This window comes from Bos javanicus, chromosome 22 (assembly GCF_032452875.1).
Source record: "Bos javanicus breed banteng chromosome 22, ARS-OSU_banteng_1.0, whole genome shotgun sequence".
In the NCBI taxonomy this organism is placed as follows: Eukaryota; Metazoa; Chordata; class Mammalia; order Artiodactyla; family Bovidae; genus Bos; species Bos javanicus.
Genome location: NC_083889.1, coordinates 4,387,097 through 4,406,959, shown reverse-complemented (window position 1 = coordinate 4,406,959; position 19,863 = coordinate 4,387,097). Strand labels below are relative to the sequence as shown.

At 39.8% G+C, this 19,863-nt stretch overlaps 1 protein-coding gene across 8 annotated transcripts in view; it reads right to left on the bottom strand.

The window, feature by feature from the left end:
• Window positions 1-19,863, bottom strand: part of RBMS3 (RNA binding motif single stranded interacting protein 3) — an 809,718-nt gene that overhangs the window by 302,557 nt on the left and 487,298 nt on the right. For all 8 annotated transcript variants that reach the window (XM_061395722.1, XM_061395721.1, XM_061395718.1 and 5 more), the window contains exon 5: window positions 903-1,060. In XM_061395722.1, the coding sequence (XP_061251706.1) occupies window positions 903-1,060 (158 nt within the window). The remainder of the gene's footprint in view (window positions 1-902; window positions 1,061-19,863) is intronic.

Below are 19,863 nucleotides of genomic sequence, written 5' to 3'. Positions count from 1 at the left end.
GTTCACAGAACTTGGTTTGGGATGATTTTTCCAAGAGATGCCAGGGTTCCCTACAGGCAGACGTGCCTGTCTGTAAGGGGCTGGCTTCCAGATGGTATGTAACATCCATCCATTCATTCACGTTGAGTCCGCTGAAGACACATAAACACACCCAGCTGTGGAGACACAGCTTTTCCTTTCCTTCTGTGCCATTGAGCAGTTTCTTTTTCTCTGCAGTTTCCTTAACTTTGTTTTTTCATGAAAGCACAGCAGGTACAACCATTTTAACTCCATTTCTGGCTGAGATCCCCTTTGGTAAACATTCCCTTAAAAGTTAAAAAGAAAACTACTCGTCTTTTTCCAACAATGAGAAAAGTGCAATTTGTTCTTTTTTGTTTTGATTAAAACATCAAAAGCTCGCGGCAAGGGCCTCTTAAATGCAAATGCCCTCTTCACCTCCTCTTAGATTTCTGAGTTCCTTGGGACTTCCCAACAATTCCTGTTTCTCTGAATCTTCTCTCTTCCCCTGGCTGAGAAATTCTACCGTCTAGCTCTTTGGAAATCAATGCTAAATCATGTGGATGCTTTGTTCAGCCCATGGGGTCTTTGACTTTGGGGTTCTGAGCATTTATGACCCTTAGTGAGATTGACAGCATCTGGTTTTGTTGATCTATAAGCATAGAGAGGACTGGGAAAGTGTCAGGCATTTCATTATGACATGTGACAGATAGAAACATTCTGTGTACATATTTTAGCAAGAACAACATATTTACAGTTATACTGGAATTCTCTAACTCAAAGCAAAGATACAGAGTCAGTTTGATAATCTGCTTTTCTTTGAATATTCTACATTCCAGCACTATTCTAATGCTAGAAAGGGATGGAATTAAAAGTGAATACTCAGGAAAGAGCAGGAGTTTTACCTGGCAAAGCCAACGCCTCTGCTGACTCCATTAGCATCTCTTAGTATCCTTGTGGAAATGACATGTCCAAAGGGTTTCAGCATATTCTCAAGTTCCTGCTCGTCCATAGAAATGGGGAGATTTGAGATGTAAAGGTTTGTTGGGTCTTGCTCTTGTTGCTAAGGGAAAAAAGAAACACACGCGGTAAGTTCTGAATATTGAGAAACACTGCGGATACATTTCCCTTACATTGCCATCTAGAGTCCAGTCTCCAACATTCTGCTCAAGTTCTTTCAGTGAGGGCAGTGTTTCTTTTCACTGAATTCCTATGGGCCGGAACGCTTCTCATAGAAACAATGTCATCTGTGGCAACCATGCTTTATGTCTAGCCTTCCTTAGAAAAGACTAATGAACTTTTATTGCAGTTGAACAAAGGTAAACACGTATGTTCTATGACCATTAGCTGGTGGTTCTATAACCACTCTAATTGCCTTCACCACTAGTTACTAATGTTGCATTTAGAGAGTGTTCATAGTCATGTGTGCATGCGTGTGCTAAGTAACCTCAGTCGTGTCCAACTCTTTGCGACACTATAGACTATAGCCTGCCAAGCTCCTCTGTGGGATTCTCCAGGCAAGAATACTGGAGTGGGTTGCCATGCCCTCCTCCAGGGGATCTTCCCGACCCAGGGATCCAGCCCACGTCTCTTACATCTCCTTCATTGGCAGGTGGGTTCTTTACCTCTAGTGCTCCCTGGAAGCCCTTCACCACACACTAGGCATTGTTTTAAACCCTGATATAGACTATTTCATTCAATATTCCCAGTATATATAATCGTTACTATTCTAAAGAGGACAAAATTGAGCCATGGCTTGTCTAAGTTACGTAGCTCGTAAACGTCAAAGCCAGGGCTGAAACCTGGGAGATATCCCCCAAGTTCGCGGGTTTTCCTGTCTTACTATACTGCTTTCCACTGAATCAATGGGGGGAAAAGAAGTATGGTCCTAGAACATCGTTTATCATCAGCCTCAGCATCAGTTGGGAACTTGCCAGTAATGTAAATTCTCAGGACCCACCCCCGGATCAGACACTTGAGGGTGGGCCAAATGACCTGTGTTTCGACAAGCCCTTCAGGTGATGTCTGATGATTGCTCACTGCCACAGAACACAACTAAATATTTACACGTGAATGGGACTATGATGCAGTACTAGTGCTTAAATAAGCTTTTTTAATAGGATGGGAAATCCAACAACCTGCCAGCATTATTTCCAAGTACACGAACATTTGCTATTTCACAGACTGAATTTATATGTTGGAACTTAGTTATATGTCTCAAAATAATGCACACCCAAAAACCTGATGTGATTAAGTGTTAGTTGCTCAGTCGTACTCGACTCTTTGCGACCCCATGGGCTGCAGCCCACCAGGCTCCTGTGTCCATGAGATTTTTCAGGCAAGGATACTGGAGTGGGTTGCCATTTCCTTCTCCAGGGGATCTTCCCAACCCAGGGATCGAACCCAGGTCTCCTGCACTGCAGGCAGATTCTTTACTGACTGAGCTTCAAGGGAATGCACAGCCAAAAACCTGATGTGATTAGTTAATATCAAAACAGCTCAGATACTTAAATGAACTATTATATTTTAACTAAAACAACAAGAAACACAATCACATTGGGAAAAGCAGTTCTGAAGTCTGTAGCAACTGAGATGATTTAACAGTAAAAATATCTTTTGTGAAGAGATGATATCTTCTGTAGATATTTGAGGTTTTAAGCACAATGAACAAGATTCCAATTACTATTACAGGTCAAGAAACAATTTTGGCATGAAACTAAACTCCATTATATTTAGCAGTTCTAAATATTCACGGAGGTCATAATATTTGTATTAGGCTTTGAGATGAATAAGATCTATTATTAGGTTCTTTTTGAAACACAGTTTAGTTTTCAAGCTTTTTGATCACCAGGGAAATGTCTGTAAATAAATATGCAATCAATCAAAAAATACAACACAACTTTAGCATTTGGGAATATAGTTTAAATGGAGAAACTATATAACTGTGGTCAGTTTCTCTCACTCTCTCACACACACATCACTAATTAATGGTATGATCCTAGAGAGAAAGCAGAGATATTATTTTTTCTTAAGTGACATGATCCTCACCCCTTAATGGGGGTGATTAAAAAAAAGTGGTATTTCAGATACATAATAACAAGCCTATTTACATACAACTTCCATCTTTATATTATTGTACTGCCCATCCTTTAATTTTAATCTTCATATCATCTTTCCAAAGGCAGGTAAGCAAATAGCATCATAGTTACTGGATAATAAGGAAATGGAGGCACGAACTTTTCATCATCTTACTTGAAGACAATTTGATAATTAGCGACAGGGTTCAAAGTAAATTTAGTCAGGTTTTCTATCTTCCATCTCAGTGCCTTTTCCACTAGTCCAGTCCAGTGTTATCCACGCTGTAATCATTTGCATAAAATCTTAGAAAATGTGCCAGCCATGTACTGATTTTATTTTCTTAAAACTTTTCTTTACATCAGAATACCTTTGGGCTTAAGTAAACCCATTTAAAAAGACATTATGTTGCTTGCGTAGCTAAAAGGCCAGGATCACTTCGCATAAGTAGGTTACTATCAAAACTGGTAACAAATTAATGTTATTAAATTATATTAGATATTGCTTCTTCGCAGAAGATTTTGACCTTGGTGGCTGATTCTCTCTTAGTTACAGAAGAGTTATGTAATTAAGAGAGGTATTGACCACACTAGGATCAGACAGAGTCTTTTTCCTGGGAAGAATCAGAGTTGAGAAAAGAATAACTTTCTTATAGTGTGATTTTTGGAGCTTACACTTCCAGGTCAACTCAAGTCCCAGTGGGAGTTTCTGCTTTAGCCCAGAGAGCAGACTGCAGCATACGGCAGTCCCAGGAACGGGTGGGAATTTGCCCAGTGTTCTGCACCCCTTTGTCCTAAATGAGGATAAACCACCATAAGCAAACAATCCCCCTATGCCAGCATTCTGTACAATCTTTTCATTTTTCAAGTAGCATTAGACCAGTGTATCCTGATTTATTTACTTGCACCTTCTCAAAACGGAGTGCAATAAACAGAGCTTATACACGAGAGACTGCCCAGGAAGCTACTTTCTGAATCCAAATTCAAAGAGCAAGGCCAACTCCTAATCTGTATTCACAGAGACAAAACAGAATTGGAGAGTGTCATTCCTTGATTTGTGTTCACAGAAAGACTATAGTGTTGGGCAGTGTTATTCATTAACTCATTCTCTCTTTTGAAATACAAGTCTTCAACATATTTGTTGACTTGACAAGAGAAATTAATTTCTGTATAGAATGAACTTTAAAATAATATATACATCTATATTTTAAATTTTTATTTATGTATCAGATTTATGTAAACAGACCGTTTCTTTTGAAAGGCTCTTTGTCACTGTGAACCTGAAGGAATATGCCTTTTAAATTTGCAAAAAACAATAACTCATATGATACCTACACTCGAGAATCTTTTACCAATTTGTTTTTAACTTTTCATGATCATTTAGCTCCAGAATGGAGCTGAAGGGGCACCTCATCCGGTCAGATCATTTAACAGATGGGGGAAAGATAGAGACTGGAGTAGTGCTTATGATTTACTCGAGGCCACCCAGCTAATTAGTAACAGGCTGGAAATAGAACCCATGTCCCTTCATGCCTGGTCTAATGTTCTTCCCAACGCTTCATACTGCCTTTCATCGTAAACTCCAGAGAACAGTAGACAGAAGTGTGTAGTTCAAAGAAATATTAGTACAGAAAAGAATATCTCTGCATATCTTATTTTATTCACTGCTGCTTATTCATTACTTAGCTTAGACACAAAGTTAAGCCAAGAAAAGGGGGTTCCTGGCCTTATTTGGCATCTCACATACCATCACTGAATGACCCCTCTGTAGCATTTAATCTGAAAAAGTACATGACGATAATTCACACATCTATTACATGTAATTGACTGTGTCAGCATATAACTCCTCCATTGGGTCTGTCTGTATCTTTTCATCGGTATAGGGACTTCTTGATTTATTATTTAGCTTCGTCAAAAGATCGTGAAAAAGTTAGAACTCCCATTGTTAATGGGAGCAGAGACCTTGCCATTTTATGTAAGGATATGTAAATATTCATTTCATGACTTCACTCTCCATGGATTTTTGGTGTTAGATTTATTGGTGTTCATTCACTTTTTAATGTAGTTAGGAACAACTTCAGAACATTTTGAGGAAGCTTAGCAAATGAAGACAAATAGAGGACAACATTATTGCTCATATCAGGATCAAATATCACGTCTGGGTCTGTGTTTGCTGGATGCGTAACACAGCTATTATATATACATGATTCTAGAAAAGGTAGCAACTTTTGAACAAGATTTCAACACTCAATCTGATAACATTGATGCTTGTTGAAATTATATTTAAATATTCAGGAAGTAGTTATTGGCATCAGAGATTTTAGAGCAAAGTTTCTCAAGCCACCTGTGGTGGGAACCGTTTTAATTTCCAATCTGTCACAAACTGATATTTGTAAAATATTTATATTTGCCAAAGCTAATAGAACAAAATTAAAAGACACAAAATGCAAGTTGCAATTTTTATTGCCATGTTCAACAGATCAAAATTACATTTGGATTAAATGTCATGCTAATGTGAAATTGTTATAAAAAGTTTTAAATGCTTACTCTCTATTTCTGTATGTATTTCATTTTGAACAAGTACTATTTGGTAGATCAAATTATAACACTGATTTAGGGGACTATATTTCTATTTTTTCCACGATGATATTTTACACTAAGTTACCAGTCTTTGCCTACTTTATATACTATCAAACTTTTTTTTTTTTTTAAGCACAACATTATGTGCAATCAATTAATAGTCACTTTTAACTGTTAAGTGGACAAAGTTGTCTCAGGATGAATTGTCCTGAGCAGAGGTGACAAAATATCCTGAAATATCCTGAAGATGTCTGAAACAACTCTAAAGCAAACATATGATTTTAAATATTTTTAAAACACATCGAAGGGGATGTTCATATAGAGTACAGATCATAATATTATTCCTTAACGGAGCAGAGTTTTACAGTATTTAAGGTGTTTGGGGGCATTTATTTTATTTTACATGGCCCTTTCTAACACTCCTAGGCAGTAGATTGGCAAGAGTTATTATCATCACTCTGCAAATGAGAAAATCGATTCTGATATTTTAAGAAGGGTACCAAACACACATGGCGAGTAAGTGAATAAATGACATCATAAGTGATATTTTTGATGTTGATCAAGATCAAGATAGTACCCTTTGTTCTACAGTACGCCATTTCTCGGGATTGCCAATAAATATTGCTATTCAATGGATCTCACTAGTAGAATGAAAAGTCAATGTGGAAACAAAGGTGCAATTGCTTTTCTTTAAAATTTATTTATTTTAATTGGAGAATAATTAAAATATTGTGATGGTATTACTTTTTAATGGACGAACTTATTTTAAATGCTACAGCAATTTAAAAATTAATAATAATAAAAACAAGGTGTTTTCCCTTTCCCCAAAAACAAAAACATGGAGTCAGAGCCTCTTGAATTAACACGCTGCCCTTAAAGGTATCAGAGGTTTTAGAATTAGTTTAACACTAACTTTGCACACAAATGTTCTTACCCTTCTAGTAACGTCATCAGCCTGTTTGATGCATGGTCTAGGAGTTCCAGCTCCTCTTGGCAAGATCTGGAGGAAACCAGCCATTCTGGACATACTTCTCTGATGATTCATTTCATCTGCTACCTGGACTGAGCCACAGGATGCTCAGAGAATTGGTCAGGCATTGTTCTAAATCTAGCTGTGAGAGTGCTTCCTGAATGACGTTAACATTTAAACTAATTTGTTTACTGAATAAAACACATAACCCCCTCTAATGTGAGTGGGCCTCCTCCAATCGCTGAAGATCTGAAAAAGGCTGATCCTCCCTCAGGTTTAGTTCGACCACCTTCAAGCTGGGACCCTATTTCTTTCCTGCCTTTGAACTCAAAGCTGAAACACTGGCTATTACTGTGTCTCCAGCACAGCTTGCTGACCTCAGATCTTGAGACTCATCAGCCTCCATAATCAGGCAGATTTCATGAAATAGAACTCTTCTCACACACACATACACAGACACACACATACCTTACTGGCTGTTTCTCTAAAGAATCTTAACTAATACAAAGTGTTAATTTTGTCAAATCTGTTTTGCCATAAAAATATGAGAGCAGTCTTAGCTCTGACCTTCCCATAGGACCTTCTTGTTCCCTGGCCACAAAAACATGGTCTTGGACCAGGTATAAAGAGAGCCAGAGTCTTCCCTTTTCTCTAGAAGCATCTAATGCACTAGAGACCATTAAAGGGAAAGTAAAGAAAGACTACTAAGAAGTAGGCTTTCACCCCTAAATAGTGCCCAGTAAAGATATCCTCTGTCTTATCTGCTAACCAATGAAGGCGGCTGCCCTCTATTTTCAATTGTCTTCTCCCTCTGCTAACAGTGAGAAGATGATTTCTCTTCCCCTGCTCTTACATACTGATGGAGTCAGAGCAGAGCATCCAGCAGTTTTTCCTCCTGAGGCACCAATAAGAACAATTTCCATAAAATAAGAGTCAATAAGAACAATTTCCCTAAGGAGCACATGTTGCAAAGAAGGATTTCATTATTTCAGATTTCATGTAAGCACAGCATTGGCAATTGGAGTTCTTATCCCCAAGTTCAACTGGGGACACAGGTTAGTTCTGGACAACACACTTAGCAGAGAATGGAAAATCGTGTCCAAGGCTCAGGACAACCTGAACACTGGGTCACGTGTTGCTCTTTAAGGCAGGGGTGAGGTGAGCAGTGAAGGGCTAAGTGAGCGCCCTGAGTCTCAGTGACTGAGTCGGAGTTACCTGTGTGTAGTCCTGGGCCAGGCGGGGTCCTGGCTCTGCTTGACTTCTCCCTTCACAGGACCTCCTGAACTCAGCCCAGTATCACCTGATGGGATGGTTTCTCCTGTGAGAAAATGCTAAATTAACATTTTACAATATTGAGCTCTCTCTATAGTTTTATTGTAATGTACTGTTATATCACAAATACGTATGGTTTTGTACTCAGAGTCCTGATGGTCAAGAATGAGAACAGGAAACAAAACTATAGAGAAACAGACTCAATATTGCAAACAAAGTACACCCCTTTTCCTCAGTCTCATTCACCTCTCCGATGGGGCTTTTGATGCCATGGGTTTTAGAACAGAATGTCATCACTTGATTTGTGGACAATGACAACGGTTCTTCTTCAAACGACTGAAATTCTGAACGGGCATGAATATGGCCATACATTTGCTACAGCACCCTATTCATTTCTTCTGGAATGATCATTACAACACACACACATACAGAATACACGCAAACCATCTCTGTGTCTTCTGCCCAGAACAGCTGAGCCTTGCTGAGGCTCACAGGCATGTTGGGGGCACACACAAATGTGTCGTCGAATGAGGCATAAAGGCGTTAAGGATAAAGGATTCCACTCAAGGGCAACCATTCCCACTGGGCTCAGTGCCAGTGACACCTCAGCGCCTACCACACATGGTGACTACTGCAATCGTGCGACAGGACTCAGGTGGTAATCACTGTGTCCCTTGAGAGTAGTGCATCCTGAAAAAAATATAGGGTGCTCTGCTAAATTTGAATTTCTGTGTGAAACAACACAAAAGTTTTTAATGTAAGTATAACAGCAAAGGTCAAATCTGACGCAATGTTGGGTCCATTTCTTTTTACTTTAACTTTTTTATTCTATTGTTTTTGCTGCAAGTTAGGGATATTGCCAATAGCCTGAAATATATAGGATTGCCCATTTTCTGACCCTTAAGGGTATAATACTTTTTCATTTGCATAAAGATAAAAAAATCACAGAACAATGAATAACATTTGTTTGTTGGAGGTTTACAAGAACCTCATGACCAGATTTACCAGAACAGCTGCAAGAGCAAAGGATTCTGGCACCAAGAAGTTTGCAACAACCAATCACCCCCCGTCCCCTCTTAATATAAAACAAGCCCGAGTTCTAACTTGGGTAAGATGGTTCTTTGGGACCCAAGTCCACCATCTTCGCAGTCTGCTAGCTTTCCAATAAAGTCATGATTCCTTGCCCCCACCAACTCATCTCTTGATTTATTGGCTTGTCATACAGCAAGCAGTATGGGCTTAGACTTGGTAACGTAAGTATGTCCCAAATATTGCATAGGACACAGTCATACTAAGATAATAATTGCTACAAAGGATTAATATTATTATCAAGTCATATAAATTATTTGTTGTTATATAGGACTCATTTTGGGTTTCCCACGTGGCTTAATGGTAAAGAATCCACCCGCCAATGCAGGAGACTCAGGAGATGTGAGTTTGATCCGTGGGTCAGGAAGATCCCATGGAAGAGGAGATGGCACCCCACTCCAGTGTTCTTGCCTGGGAAACCCCATGGACAGAGGAACCTGGTGGGCTACTGTCCAGGGGGGTCACAAAGAGTCGGACACAACTGAGCACAGCACACACACAGGATTCATATTATTTTTAAGCTTACTTTGTGCCATACACTAGCCTTTAAAGTTATTTAAATTCATTATGGTTCTCTTCCTTAAAACAGCCCCTGTCTGTCTGTCTGGTTAATGTCCTTATTTTACATGACAGAGCTGAGGTTAAAAGAAGATATTCAATTGTTTAAGGTCACACAGCTGTTAAATCCAGTGATAATTCAAATCCCAATTTATCTGGCTCAGAGACCTGAGATTCCAACAAAAAGCAATGTGTTTAAAGGCTGGTTCATAACTTCTAAGAGATCAAGGTGAAGGAGCCAGCACTGGGTAGATTCCTACAGGCATTCAGTGGAAGCACAATTTACCTTTCTATGAATGGAAATCCTTTCATCCTACTGAGTTTGAGAAAGACCCAAAGGTCAGTTCTGTTTTCAAGGCAGGCATAACAAAAATTTCTCATGTTCCTAAGAAAAACACACCTGACTAGTTTTCTTCTAACCTCTATTACATGAGGATACATCTTCAAACTATATGCTTTACATAGAGGGAGTGAAAAAATGACAGCTTGATACGTGAAATGTTGCTGTTACATAGCTGTTTTGCTCGAATCTACTTGTATTCCAAAATTGTCTGATGTCAATTTCACAGGAAACTGGTTTTGTAAAGCCATGCACATGTCACATGGAATAGAGAAAGAGGATGCTTTCAGTTCTACACCAGTACCTTCTTTAAGAAAACAAACTCAGCTGTACATGTAAATCCTGTCAGTCTAAGTGAAGGATGGCATATCCCAGGTTTATTTAGTCCGTCTTTCTGAAGACAGCCTGAGAAGACTGCAGAACTTCTGGTGGCCTGAGACCCTTAAGAATACCATGGAGAAAGTCTGCGCGTGTGTGTGACCATGACAACTGATGTATCACTATTTGCAGGGAGAAGGAAGTCACCTGGATGCTACCAGTTTGTTTCATTTCTTGTATTTCTGGTATTAAAATCATGAGCTTGGTAGAAAAACAGCAAGCAAGATGTACACAGAGGGTTGTAGGTGTTCAAAGGAGATAAACCATTTTACTTTTGAAACCTATTAACTTCCATCACCAATGCCAGCTTTTTTTGGCACATAAATTAATTGTAATTTTCTTGAAATATATCACTGGGAAAGTGATCAGTCTTATTTTTACTGTGACTCAATGCTGAGTTAAAAGGATGCCACCAAGACTTCCTGGAAGATGGACAAAAAAGGCACACATAAATCTGTTTCTCCCCAGTTCTACGGAATCCTGGGCTCCGGGCCAGCACACCTGAAGAACTGGAGGCTATCAGGGACACAGTACAGATGCCAGCCAAAGCCACTTGTGGATTTACATATCTTGACTCAAGGCACTTTACTAAGCAGACCATCCACTTATATTTTATACCATTCCTATTGACTGTTCAGCTTCCAAGGTGGCTCAGTGGTGAAGAGCCCGCCTGCCAATGTGGGAGATATAAGAGACTTGGGTTTAATCCCTGGATCAGGAAGATCCCCTGGAGAAGGAAATAGCAACCCACTCCAGTATTCTGAAGTCCCATGGACAGAAGAGCCTGGTGGGCTACAGTCCTTGGGGTCACAAAGAGTTGGACAGGACTGAGCATGCACGTGCACACACACGCACGCACACACACGCACACGCACACACACTGTTCACTCACTCACTCATCAAACATTTTTCTAGTCTGTATCAGTCACTGAGCTAAATCCTGACAACAGAGACATGATGGCCATGTTTCTTGCCTGCCATAGAGAGCTCAGACTTACGGACAGTGTACAACTAAGTCTCAATAAGAAAAGCTATTTCCCATCAGTAGACACATGAGTGCAACCAAGGATGGAGACATCTGCCTCCTATACTCTTACTCTCCATAACATGAAATTCTGTTTTCCTCAATATGGTGATCAGACAGTCTAAATTACTTCTAAATGGTGTTTCAGCTACATTATGAACATAAAATTAATTCCTGAAATATATAACACCCTAGGAGATATTAACCACTAAGACAACCAAAATTTTCAACGTGGGTGCAATATTTATATATTTCAATTTTAACAAAAAAAATGTATGTATAAACCTTTAGAAAATGTTACATAGGAATAACCTATAAACAGACAGTGACACAGTGATGCTGGCATTAATGAGTTTATGACAGTAACTAGTTATCATTTCTCAGCAAATTTCCTGAACTGTAAAATAGAAATAATAACTAATAACTTCAGAGAGTTATCATGAGAATTCAATGACACAATATACTAAAAATTTAGGGGAGTTCCAGGCACATAGTAGAAACTCTGTAACTCATTATTCTCTCTCTAATTATGAGTAATTATAGAAATAAAGGCATTTAGGACATTGTAGAAGGAGAGTTACGAACTAAATGTAAGTCATGTTCATAAAACAGCAATTATTGCTATTTAGAATCTGTCCCATTGCATTTCTCATGGGTGCAAACTTACCAGACCTTATATTAAATTACATAGAGGTGGACATATTAAACTGATGATGAGATTCTTAAAATGTGGCCACTGGATCAGCAGGAGAATCTAGAAATGCATCGCAGGGGGAAACAACAGTGTACTTATCATTTATGAGCTAAAAAGATTAATGATTTATTACTAGGCTCATTAATCAAAACTGTGTGGCTTTTTTTTTAAGGAGCAATTCCGCTGTTCAAGTCAATTAGCCCACCAAAGCTATTACACCGAAGAAGCTGCGATGCTGTTCAGACTTCCCCAGGAGTATTTGGAGTATAAAATAAATGCTATTATTCAGAAGATACCGAATTGCTAAGCTTCTTAAATTCATACAATTGGGAAGTGCAGTACATTAACATGCTGAAACTCATTAAGAGTCTTTTTTCTCCCCAGCTTTAGAGTCATTGGCATTCTCAGCACAGTAAGAACAATACTGTGCTCCAGGCCTCCAAGGGGAGAATGCCTTGTGCTCCTCCAACTCCACTTCAGGGCATCACTGGGGCAGCAGGGGTGCCCGTCCTTTGAGAGGGTGGCAGCTTCTGCTGGATGACCCTAACTCCTAGACAGGACTGCAGGGCTGGATCACACTGTGTGTGGAAGAGGAGAGGAAAAGGAGTAGCAGGTTTACAGCATCATTTATCTTTCCCTTGTTCAAGCTCTATTTAAAACATTCCAGAATAAATATGCAAAATGTGAGTAAGGATTTAACCCATCAGTTAGAATCTATGAGGCTCTTCTTTTTTTTCTTTTAATTGAAGTATAGTTGATTTACAATGTTGTGTTTGAGGTGTAGAGCAAAGTGATTCAGATATATGTATAACAAATATATATGTGGTATACATATGTGTGTGTGTGTGTATAAAACCTATACAGTGGACTTCCCTGATACCTGAGCTGATAAAGAATCCACCTGCAATGCAGGAGATCCCAGTTTGATTACTGGGTCAGGAAGTTACCCTTGAGAAGGGATAGGCCACCCACTATAGTATTCTTGGGCTTCCCTGGTGGCTCAGATGGTAAAGAATCCACCTGCAGTGTGAGAGACCTGGGTTCAATCCTTGGGTTGGGAAGATCTCCTGGAGAAGGGAATGGCTACACACTTCAGTATTGTGGCCTAGAGAATTCCATGGACTGTAGAGTCCATGGGGTCACAAAGAGTCGAATGCGACTGAGCAACTTTCACCTCAACCTATACAGTAGGCCCTTGTTGGTTATCAAGTTTTTATATGGTAGTGTGTATCTGTTAATAGCAAACTCTCACTTGATCCCTCCTTCCCTTTCCCCTTGGATAAGCATAGGTTTGATTTCTGTATCTGTGGGCCTTTCTATGTTTTGTGAATGTTAAGTTCATTTCTGTCATTTTATTTTAGATCCCACATATAAGCATTATCATATGATATCTGTCTTTCTCTAACTGGCTTACTTCACTAGGTATGACCATCTCTATGTCCATCCAGGTTGCTGCAAAGGGTATTATGTCATTCCTTTTATAGAACTGTGGTGTTGGAGAAGACTCTTGAGAGTCCCTTGGACTGCAAGGAGATCCAACCAGTCCATTCTGAAGGAGATCCGCCCTGGGATTTCTTTGGAAGGAATGATGCTAAAGCTGAAACTCCAGTACTTTGGCCACCTCATGCAAAGAGTTGACTCATTGGAAAAGACTCTGATGCTGGGAGGGATTGGGGGCAGGAGGAGAAGGGGATGACAGAGGATGAGATGGCTGGATGGCATCACTGACTCGATGGACATGAGTCTGAGTGAACTCCGGGAGTTGGTGATGGACCCGGAGGCCTGGCGTGCTGCGATTCATGGGGTCGAAAAGAGTCAGACACGACTGAGCGACTGAATTGATTTTGAGTTGAGGAACTGTACATAATCCCAAAGAATTTCCCTCCAAATCTCAAAGAATTTCCCCTGAAAGGTTAGTAATCACAAGGGGAAAATGGTAACTTATCCGTGGCGATACCTTTCAGACAACATCTTAGGATCAGTTCCATCACCGACATGGCGCGCGTGGACACCATGTGCCCCTCCCTCCTGGGTGATGATCAGAGGACAGGAGTGCTCTGTGGCTTTTGTTCCAACAGTGCAAGCCTGAGTGCACTCACCGGAAAGCATCAGGCACACGTAAGTTGAGAGACATTCAATATATAGTAACTGGTCTATAATCTTTTTAAAAAAATTAAGATGAAGAAAGACTGAAGAAGAACCAGAGATTCAGTTCAGTTCAGTCGCTCAGTCGCATCTGACTCTTTGCGACCCCATGAATCCCAGCACTTCAGGCCTCCCTGTCCATCACCAACTCCCGGAGTTCACCCAAACTCATGTCCATCGAGTCGGTGATGCCATCCAGCCTTCTCATCCTCTGTTGTCCCCTTCTCCTCCTGCTCCCAATCCCTCCCAGCATCACGGTCTTTTCCAATGAGTCAACTCTTGGCACGAGGTGACCAAAGTATCGGAGTTTCAGCCTCAGCTTCAGTCCTTCAAATGAATACCCAGGACTGGTCTCCATTCGGATGGACTGGTTGGATCTTCTTGCAGTCCAAGGGACTATCCCCATGGAAAAGAAATGCAAAATAGCAAAATGGTTGTCTGAGGAGGCCTTACAAATAGCTGTGAAAAGAAGAGAAGTAAAAAGCAAAGGAGAAAAGGAAAGATATTCCCATTTGAATGCAGAGTTCCAAAGAATAGCAAGGAGAGATAAGAAAGCCTTCTTCAGCCATCAGTGCAAAGAAATAGAGGAAAACAACAGAATGGGAAAGACTAGAGATCTCTTCAAGAAAATTAGAGATACCAAGGGAACATTTCATGTAAAGATGGGCTCGATAAAGGACAGAAATGCTATGGACCTAACAGAAGCAGAAGATATTAAGAAGAGATGGCAAGAATACACAGAAGAACTGCATAAAAAATTTCTTCACAACCCAGATAATCATGATGGTGTGATCATTCACCTAGAGCCAGACATCCTGGAATGTGAAGTCAAGTGGGCCTTAGGAAGCATCACTACGAACAAAGCTAGTGGAGGTGATGGAATTCCAGTTGAGCTATTTCAAATCCTGAAAGATGATGCTGTGAAAGTGCTATACTCAATATGCCAGCAAATTTGGAAAACTGAGCAGTGGCAACAGGACTGGAAAAGGTTAGTTTTCATTCCAATCCCAAAGAAAGGCACTGCCAAAGAATGCTCAAACTACCACACAATTGCACTCCTCTCACACAGTGGTAAAGTAATGCTCAAAATTCTCTAAGCCAGGCTACAGCAATACATGAACTGTGAACTTCCAGATGTCCAAGCTGGTTTTAGAAAAGGCAGTGGAACCTGAGATCAAATTGCCAACATCCGCTGGATCATCGAAAAAGCAAGAGAGTTCCATAAAAACCAGAGATTAAAGGACACTAAAAAGATATGACAGGTCCACATAAGGACTCACACTGGATTGAATCCTGGCTCCTGGTCTGATAAAATGCTTGCTAATCATAAAAGAGTTTATTGAGACTTTATAGACATTTTTAGTGTATCAGTGTTAATTTTCTGATTTTGATCATTTTACTGGGTATGAATGTTCTTGTTATTAGGAGGTATACTGAAGTATTTATGGACATCAGGGCACCAAGTCTGTAACTCAGTGTCAAATATCTTACAATGATACTAATGCTACATATATATATATATATATATATATATATATATATATTCATGTAACTTTTTGGTAACTTTAAAATTATTTGAAAATAAAACTTAAGACAACTATAAAAGTAAAATAAAAAGCTATTAGTCTACATACATAAAATCTGAAATTAGAAATATTCATAAGTACTTCACCTTACCAAAGAATCAGAAGGCAGGATATAGTCTTTGTCTTGCATTCAAACTGAACTCTCTCAAGATAAAAAGAGCAAAAAACGTGCAATTCAGCATTTGTTCCCCTTAATACCATGTGATTCTTATAATTAACAAACCATGGACAGCACCTATCTCTTGGAATTATATGTATACTCCTAGCTAGAATTTAGTAAAATGTCTGCCTAGAAGATTGAACAGAGAGAATGAAGATGGAGGTTCAAACTGAATCCCTGGTCTCTAGAAAAACAATAGAGCATAAAAGAAGAGCCAGATAAATTCTCTTTAAAGGCAGACATAATTTTCTTTTCCCACACCACCATGTCTCCATGACCCTGGCAGATTTTCATCCCATAGAGTAGGCCACACATACACCATCAGGACCCTTCCCTCATTGGCAGACACAAAGCGGATGCTGTTGAGAGTCTGTAGCCCAAGACACAACAGAGGAAAAGGCAATGATTGCTACAGTTATGCACAGGTCACTGATTTTGAAATAAGGCAATGTTGCCTGTCAGGAGACACCTGGCAATAAATATATGGAAACATTTTTACTTGCCATGATGGGCAGAAAGGAAGCTGCTATTGGTTTCCAGTAACATATAAGAAAGCCCTCCACAACAAAGAATGTTCTGTGCGTGACAGTATCTATTATGTCAAACTTGAGACACCCTGGTACAAACCCCTTTAAAGTGGGGGAAAATATATATATATATATATATACAGGGCATAAATACACTGTTAGTACATATCTATCACTATGTATCATAATATATCTTATATAAATATACATAAGACTCCTAGTGTTGATTTAGTTACTTTTATTAAGAACTTAAAATTATGTTTAAATATTTAATCAATTATGTATGTCTATATTATCTGTTTATAGCTCCAATACAAATAATAAACCAAGAGCATTATAAAACGACATAAAAGTGGGACTTGGTTGGTGGGCCGGTGGCTAAGACTTCACACTCCCAACGCAGGGGGCCTGAGCTCCCTGGCCAGGGAACTAGATCCCACGTGCTGTAACAGCCTACAGGCTGCAACTAGAGAAGCCAGGCACGGCAATGAAGACCCAGCCCAGACAAAAGAAATACATTTAAAAAGTGAAATGGCATAAAAGCCAAGTTTCATGACCACTGCAATTTAATTAAAACATTAACGTGATATCATGGAGGATGTCATTTTGCCAAATCTAAATTGCCACTTGCTGTGTGGGCATGTGACTGCCTGCATAGAGCATAAAAGAAGAGCCAGATAAATTCTCTTTAAAGGCAGACATAATTTTCTAAAGTTTTTTTGAAGTTCATGGACTATGTTATTTTTGCCATGTGACAGCATGCTTTCCCATCACTTTTCTCTACTTAAATTGCTATGAAACCTTCATCTGAGCATGGTTTGCCAGGCTAACAGTTTTCATTTGGCCTAAAAGCGTCGTTTACTTGTCACGTCTGCCTCGTTTTCTCCTCATTAGCCCCAGACAATGACAGTAGGTCTCCTTGGCACCGTGCAATTATAGACACAAACACACACACAGGCAGGGCATCAGCTGGTCAACCAGATGACCTCGAATATGCTTTCATAATCATTTCAAAGATTGTTATAGACAGGAAAACCCCAGATTTATGAATTCTCATAGGAAATTCATGAAGACTTAAATATATTTCCACAAACTCCAGTGAGAAAGACGCTGTATGATGAAATGTTAGCAGGGATTTCCAAGGCTGATTTGGTTTCAAATGCATAAACAGGTACGCATTATATTACATACACACGCACATGCACACACACACACACTCTCTAATTATGGACTAGTGAGTTCACTTGCTTGAATGTCTCCTTGCCATTTGAAAGAAGGATACTTCTCTCATAGGTTTATTACGAGGATTAAATGAGACTTCACAGAGGTTAATATCTATCTAACTGCTGCATCTAACCTGCTGCACACATTCACTGAATGCCATCCTCTATTTTCTTCTTAAGTAAATGAGAAACAAAATTGTTACACACGTAAACAAAATAAAATTAAGCTTAACTTGAGGGAACAGGTAACTGGATCAATTTCAGAAACTTACATTAAGGAGCACACTAAATCAAAATGTATCTATTTATAGGTAATGGCATTTCACTTATTATTAATAGCTCTTCTGTGAAAACTGCCTGCTTTAGCAGAGAGGAAATCAGAAATCAAAAAAGATAGGTAGGAAGGGCAGCAAGGACAGGAATCACGGCTTCCTCTGACTTTTCTTTTTCCTTTCCACCACTGTTTCCTTATGAGCCTTTAACACAATGGCAGATTAGAACTTACAATAAAATAGGATAAGATTATAAAGAAAGGATTGGTGCATATCAGATAAACTGAAAAAATTACAAAACTCATAGAATTCAAAACATTTTCCAGGCAGGCAGAAAGGCCAAGTTCCTCAGCAGGAAAGCACTTTCTGTGCCCAAGGAGAGGGGCCAGCATGGCTGGGGCATAGTGAGCTGAGGGAGGGGCAGAAAGGCACCTTGGAAAGGTGGGCAAGACCCAGACCAAGCAGGGCACTGAGAACGCGCTGAGGCTACGTAATGGGACCAACGATTTTCTTCTTTTTTAAAAAATTATTTTATATTGGAGTACAGTTGATTTACAATCTTTGGTTAAGTTTCTGCTGCACAGCAAAGTGAATCAGCTATGCATAAACATATATCCACTCGGATTTCCTTCCCATTTAGGTCACCAGGGAGCGCTGAGTAGAGTCCCCTGTGCTGTGCAGCAGGTTCTCATCATCTCTGAATATTCTTTGGAAGGACTGATGCTGAAGTTGAAGCTCCAATACTTTGGCCACCTGATGTGAAGAACTGACTCACTGGAAAAGATTCAGATGCTGGGAAAGATTGAGGGCAGGAGGACAAGGGGACGACAGAGGATGAGATGGCTGGATGGCATCATCGACTCGATGGACATGAGTCTGGGTAAATTCCAGGAGTTGGTGACGGACAGAGAGGCCTGGCGTGCTGCAGTCCATGGGGTCGCAAAGAGTCAGACACAACTGAGCGACTGAACTGAACTGATAACGAGACCTAGACAGGTTACCATCAACTGGCCCTGCCACGACATTGCGTCTCTGTATCTCCTTCATTCTGAAGCTTGCACTGAGATCACTGAATCTCATGCCTCGTGTTCATGAGGTGAGAGGACTCTAAAAGTCCAAGCCTCATGTTCCTCTGCAGTCCTAGTAGGTCCACAGACCTATTCCTGTATACACTGACAAATAGTGTTTATGGTACAGAATGTCCAAGGATTTTTAAATATCAGCAATTTAGTAGTTCTGATTCAAAAGCTACCAATCCATGAAGAGACCCCCAAAACTGGAGCTCTTGATTTTGTCATCATTTCATTTCCATGATAGTAATTGACAATTTACATTGTAACAATACTTGGTATGAAGACAAGGGAAAAGGGGAAATGTGATTATTATAGAAATGAACACCTAACACAATGTAGAGCTGAACAAAATATCCTCGACTGGAAGTGAAGAGAAAGAGCGTGGCAAAAGCTAAACAGAACCGCAATAACATCAAAAGACCAGAGTCAAGGATGAGCAGCAGGTAACAGGTGTGATGACAGCTGCCTCTCATGAGGCTCCTGCAGTGTGTTGAGCCTGCCCGGCGTTGTCTGCAACACTTCTGTCCTTCAAGCCGGATGTTACTGTCACCACTATTTTGCGGATGAGTAAATAGTGGATAGAGGACTGATCTAAAGGCATACAGCCGCCACAGTTGAGGTTCAAGTCCAAGCCATTGACTCCAGAGCCCCAGCTCTTTAAAGATACGGGATGACCAATGACATAACTATTCCACCCCAAATTCCAATGTATGTGTGCATTAAAATCAAATGCACTAGCTGTAATAAAAAAAATAATGTGTTATAGGTGTATACATACACACACATATATATATCTCATATATATGGACTTCCCATATATATGGTGGCCCAGGGAACTGTCCATGGGGTTGCAAGAGTTGGACACAATTTAACAACTAAACCATTTATATATATATGTATG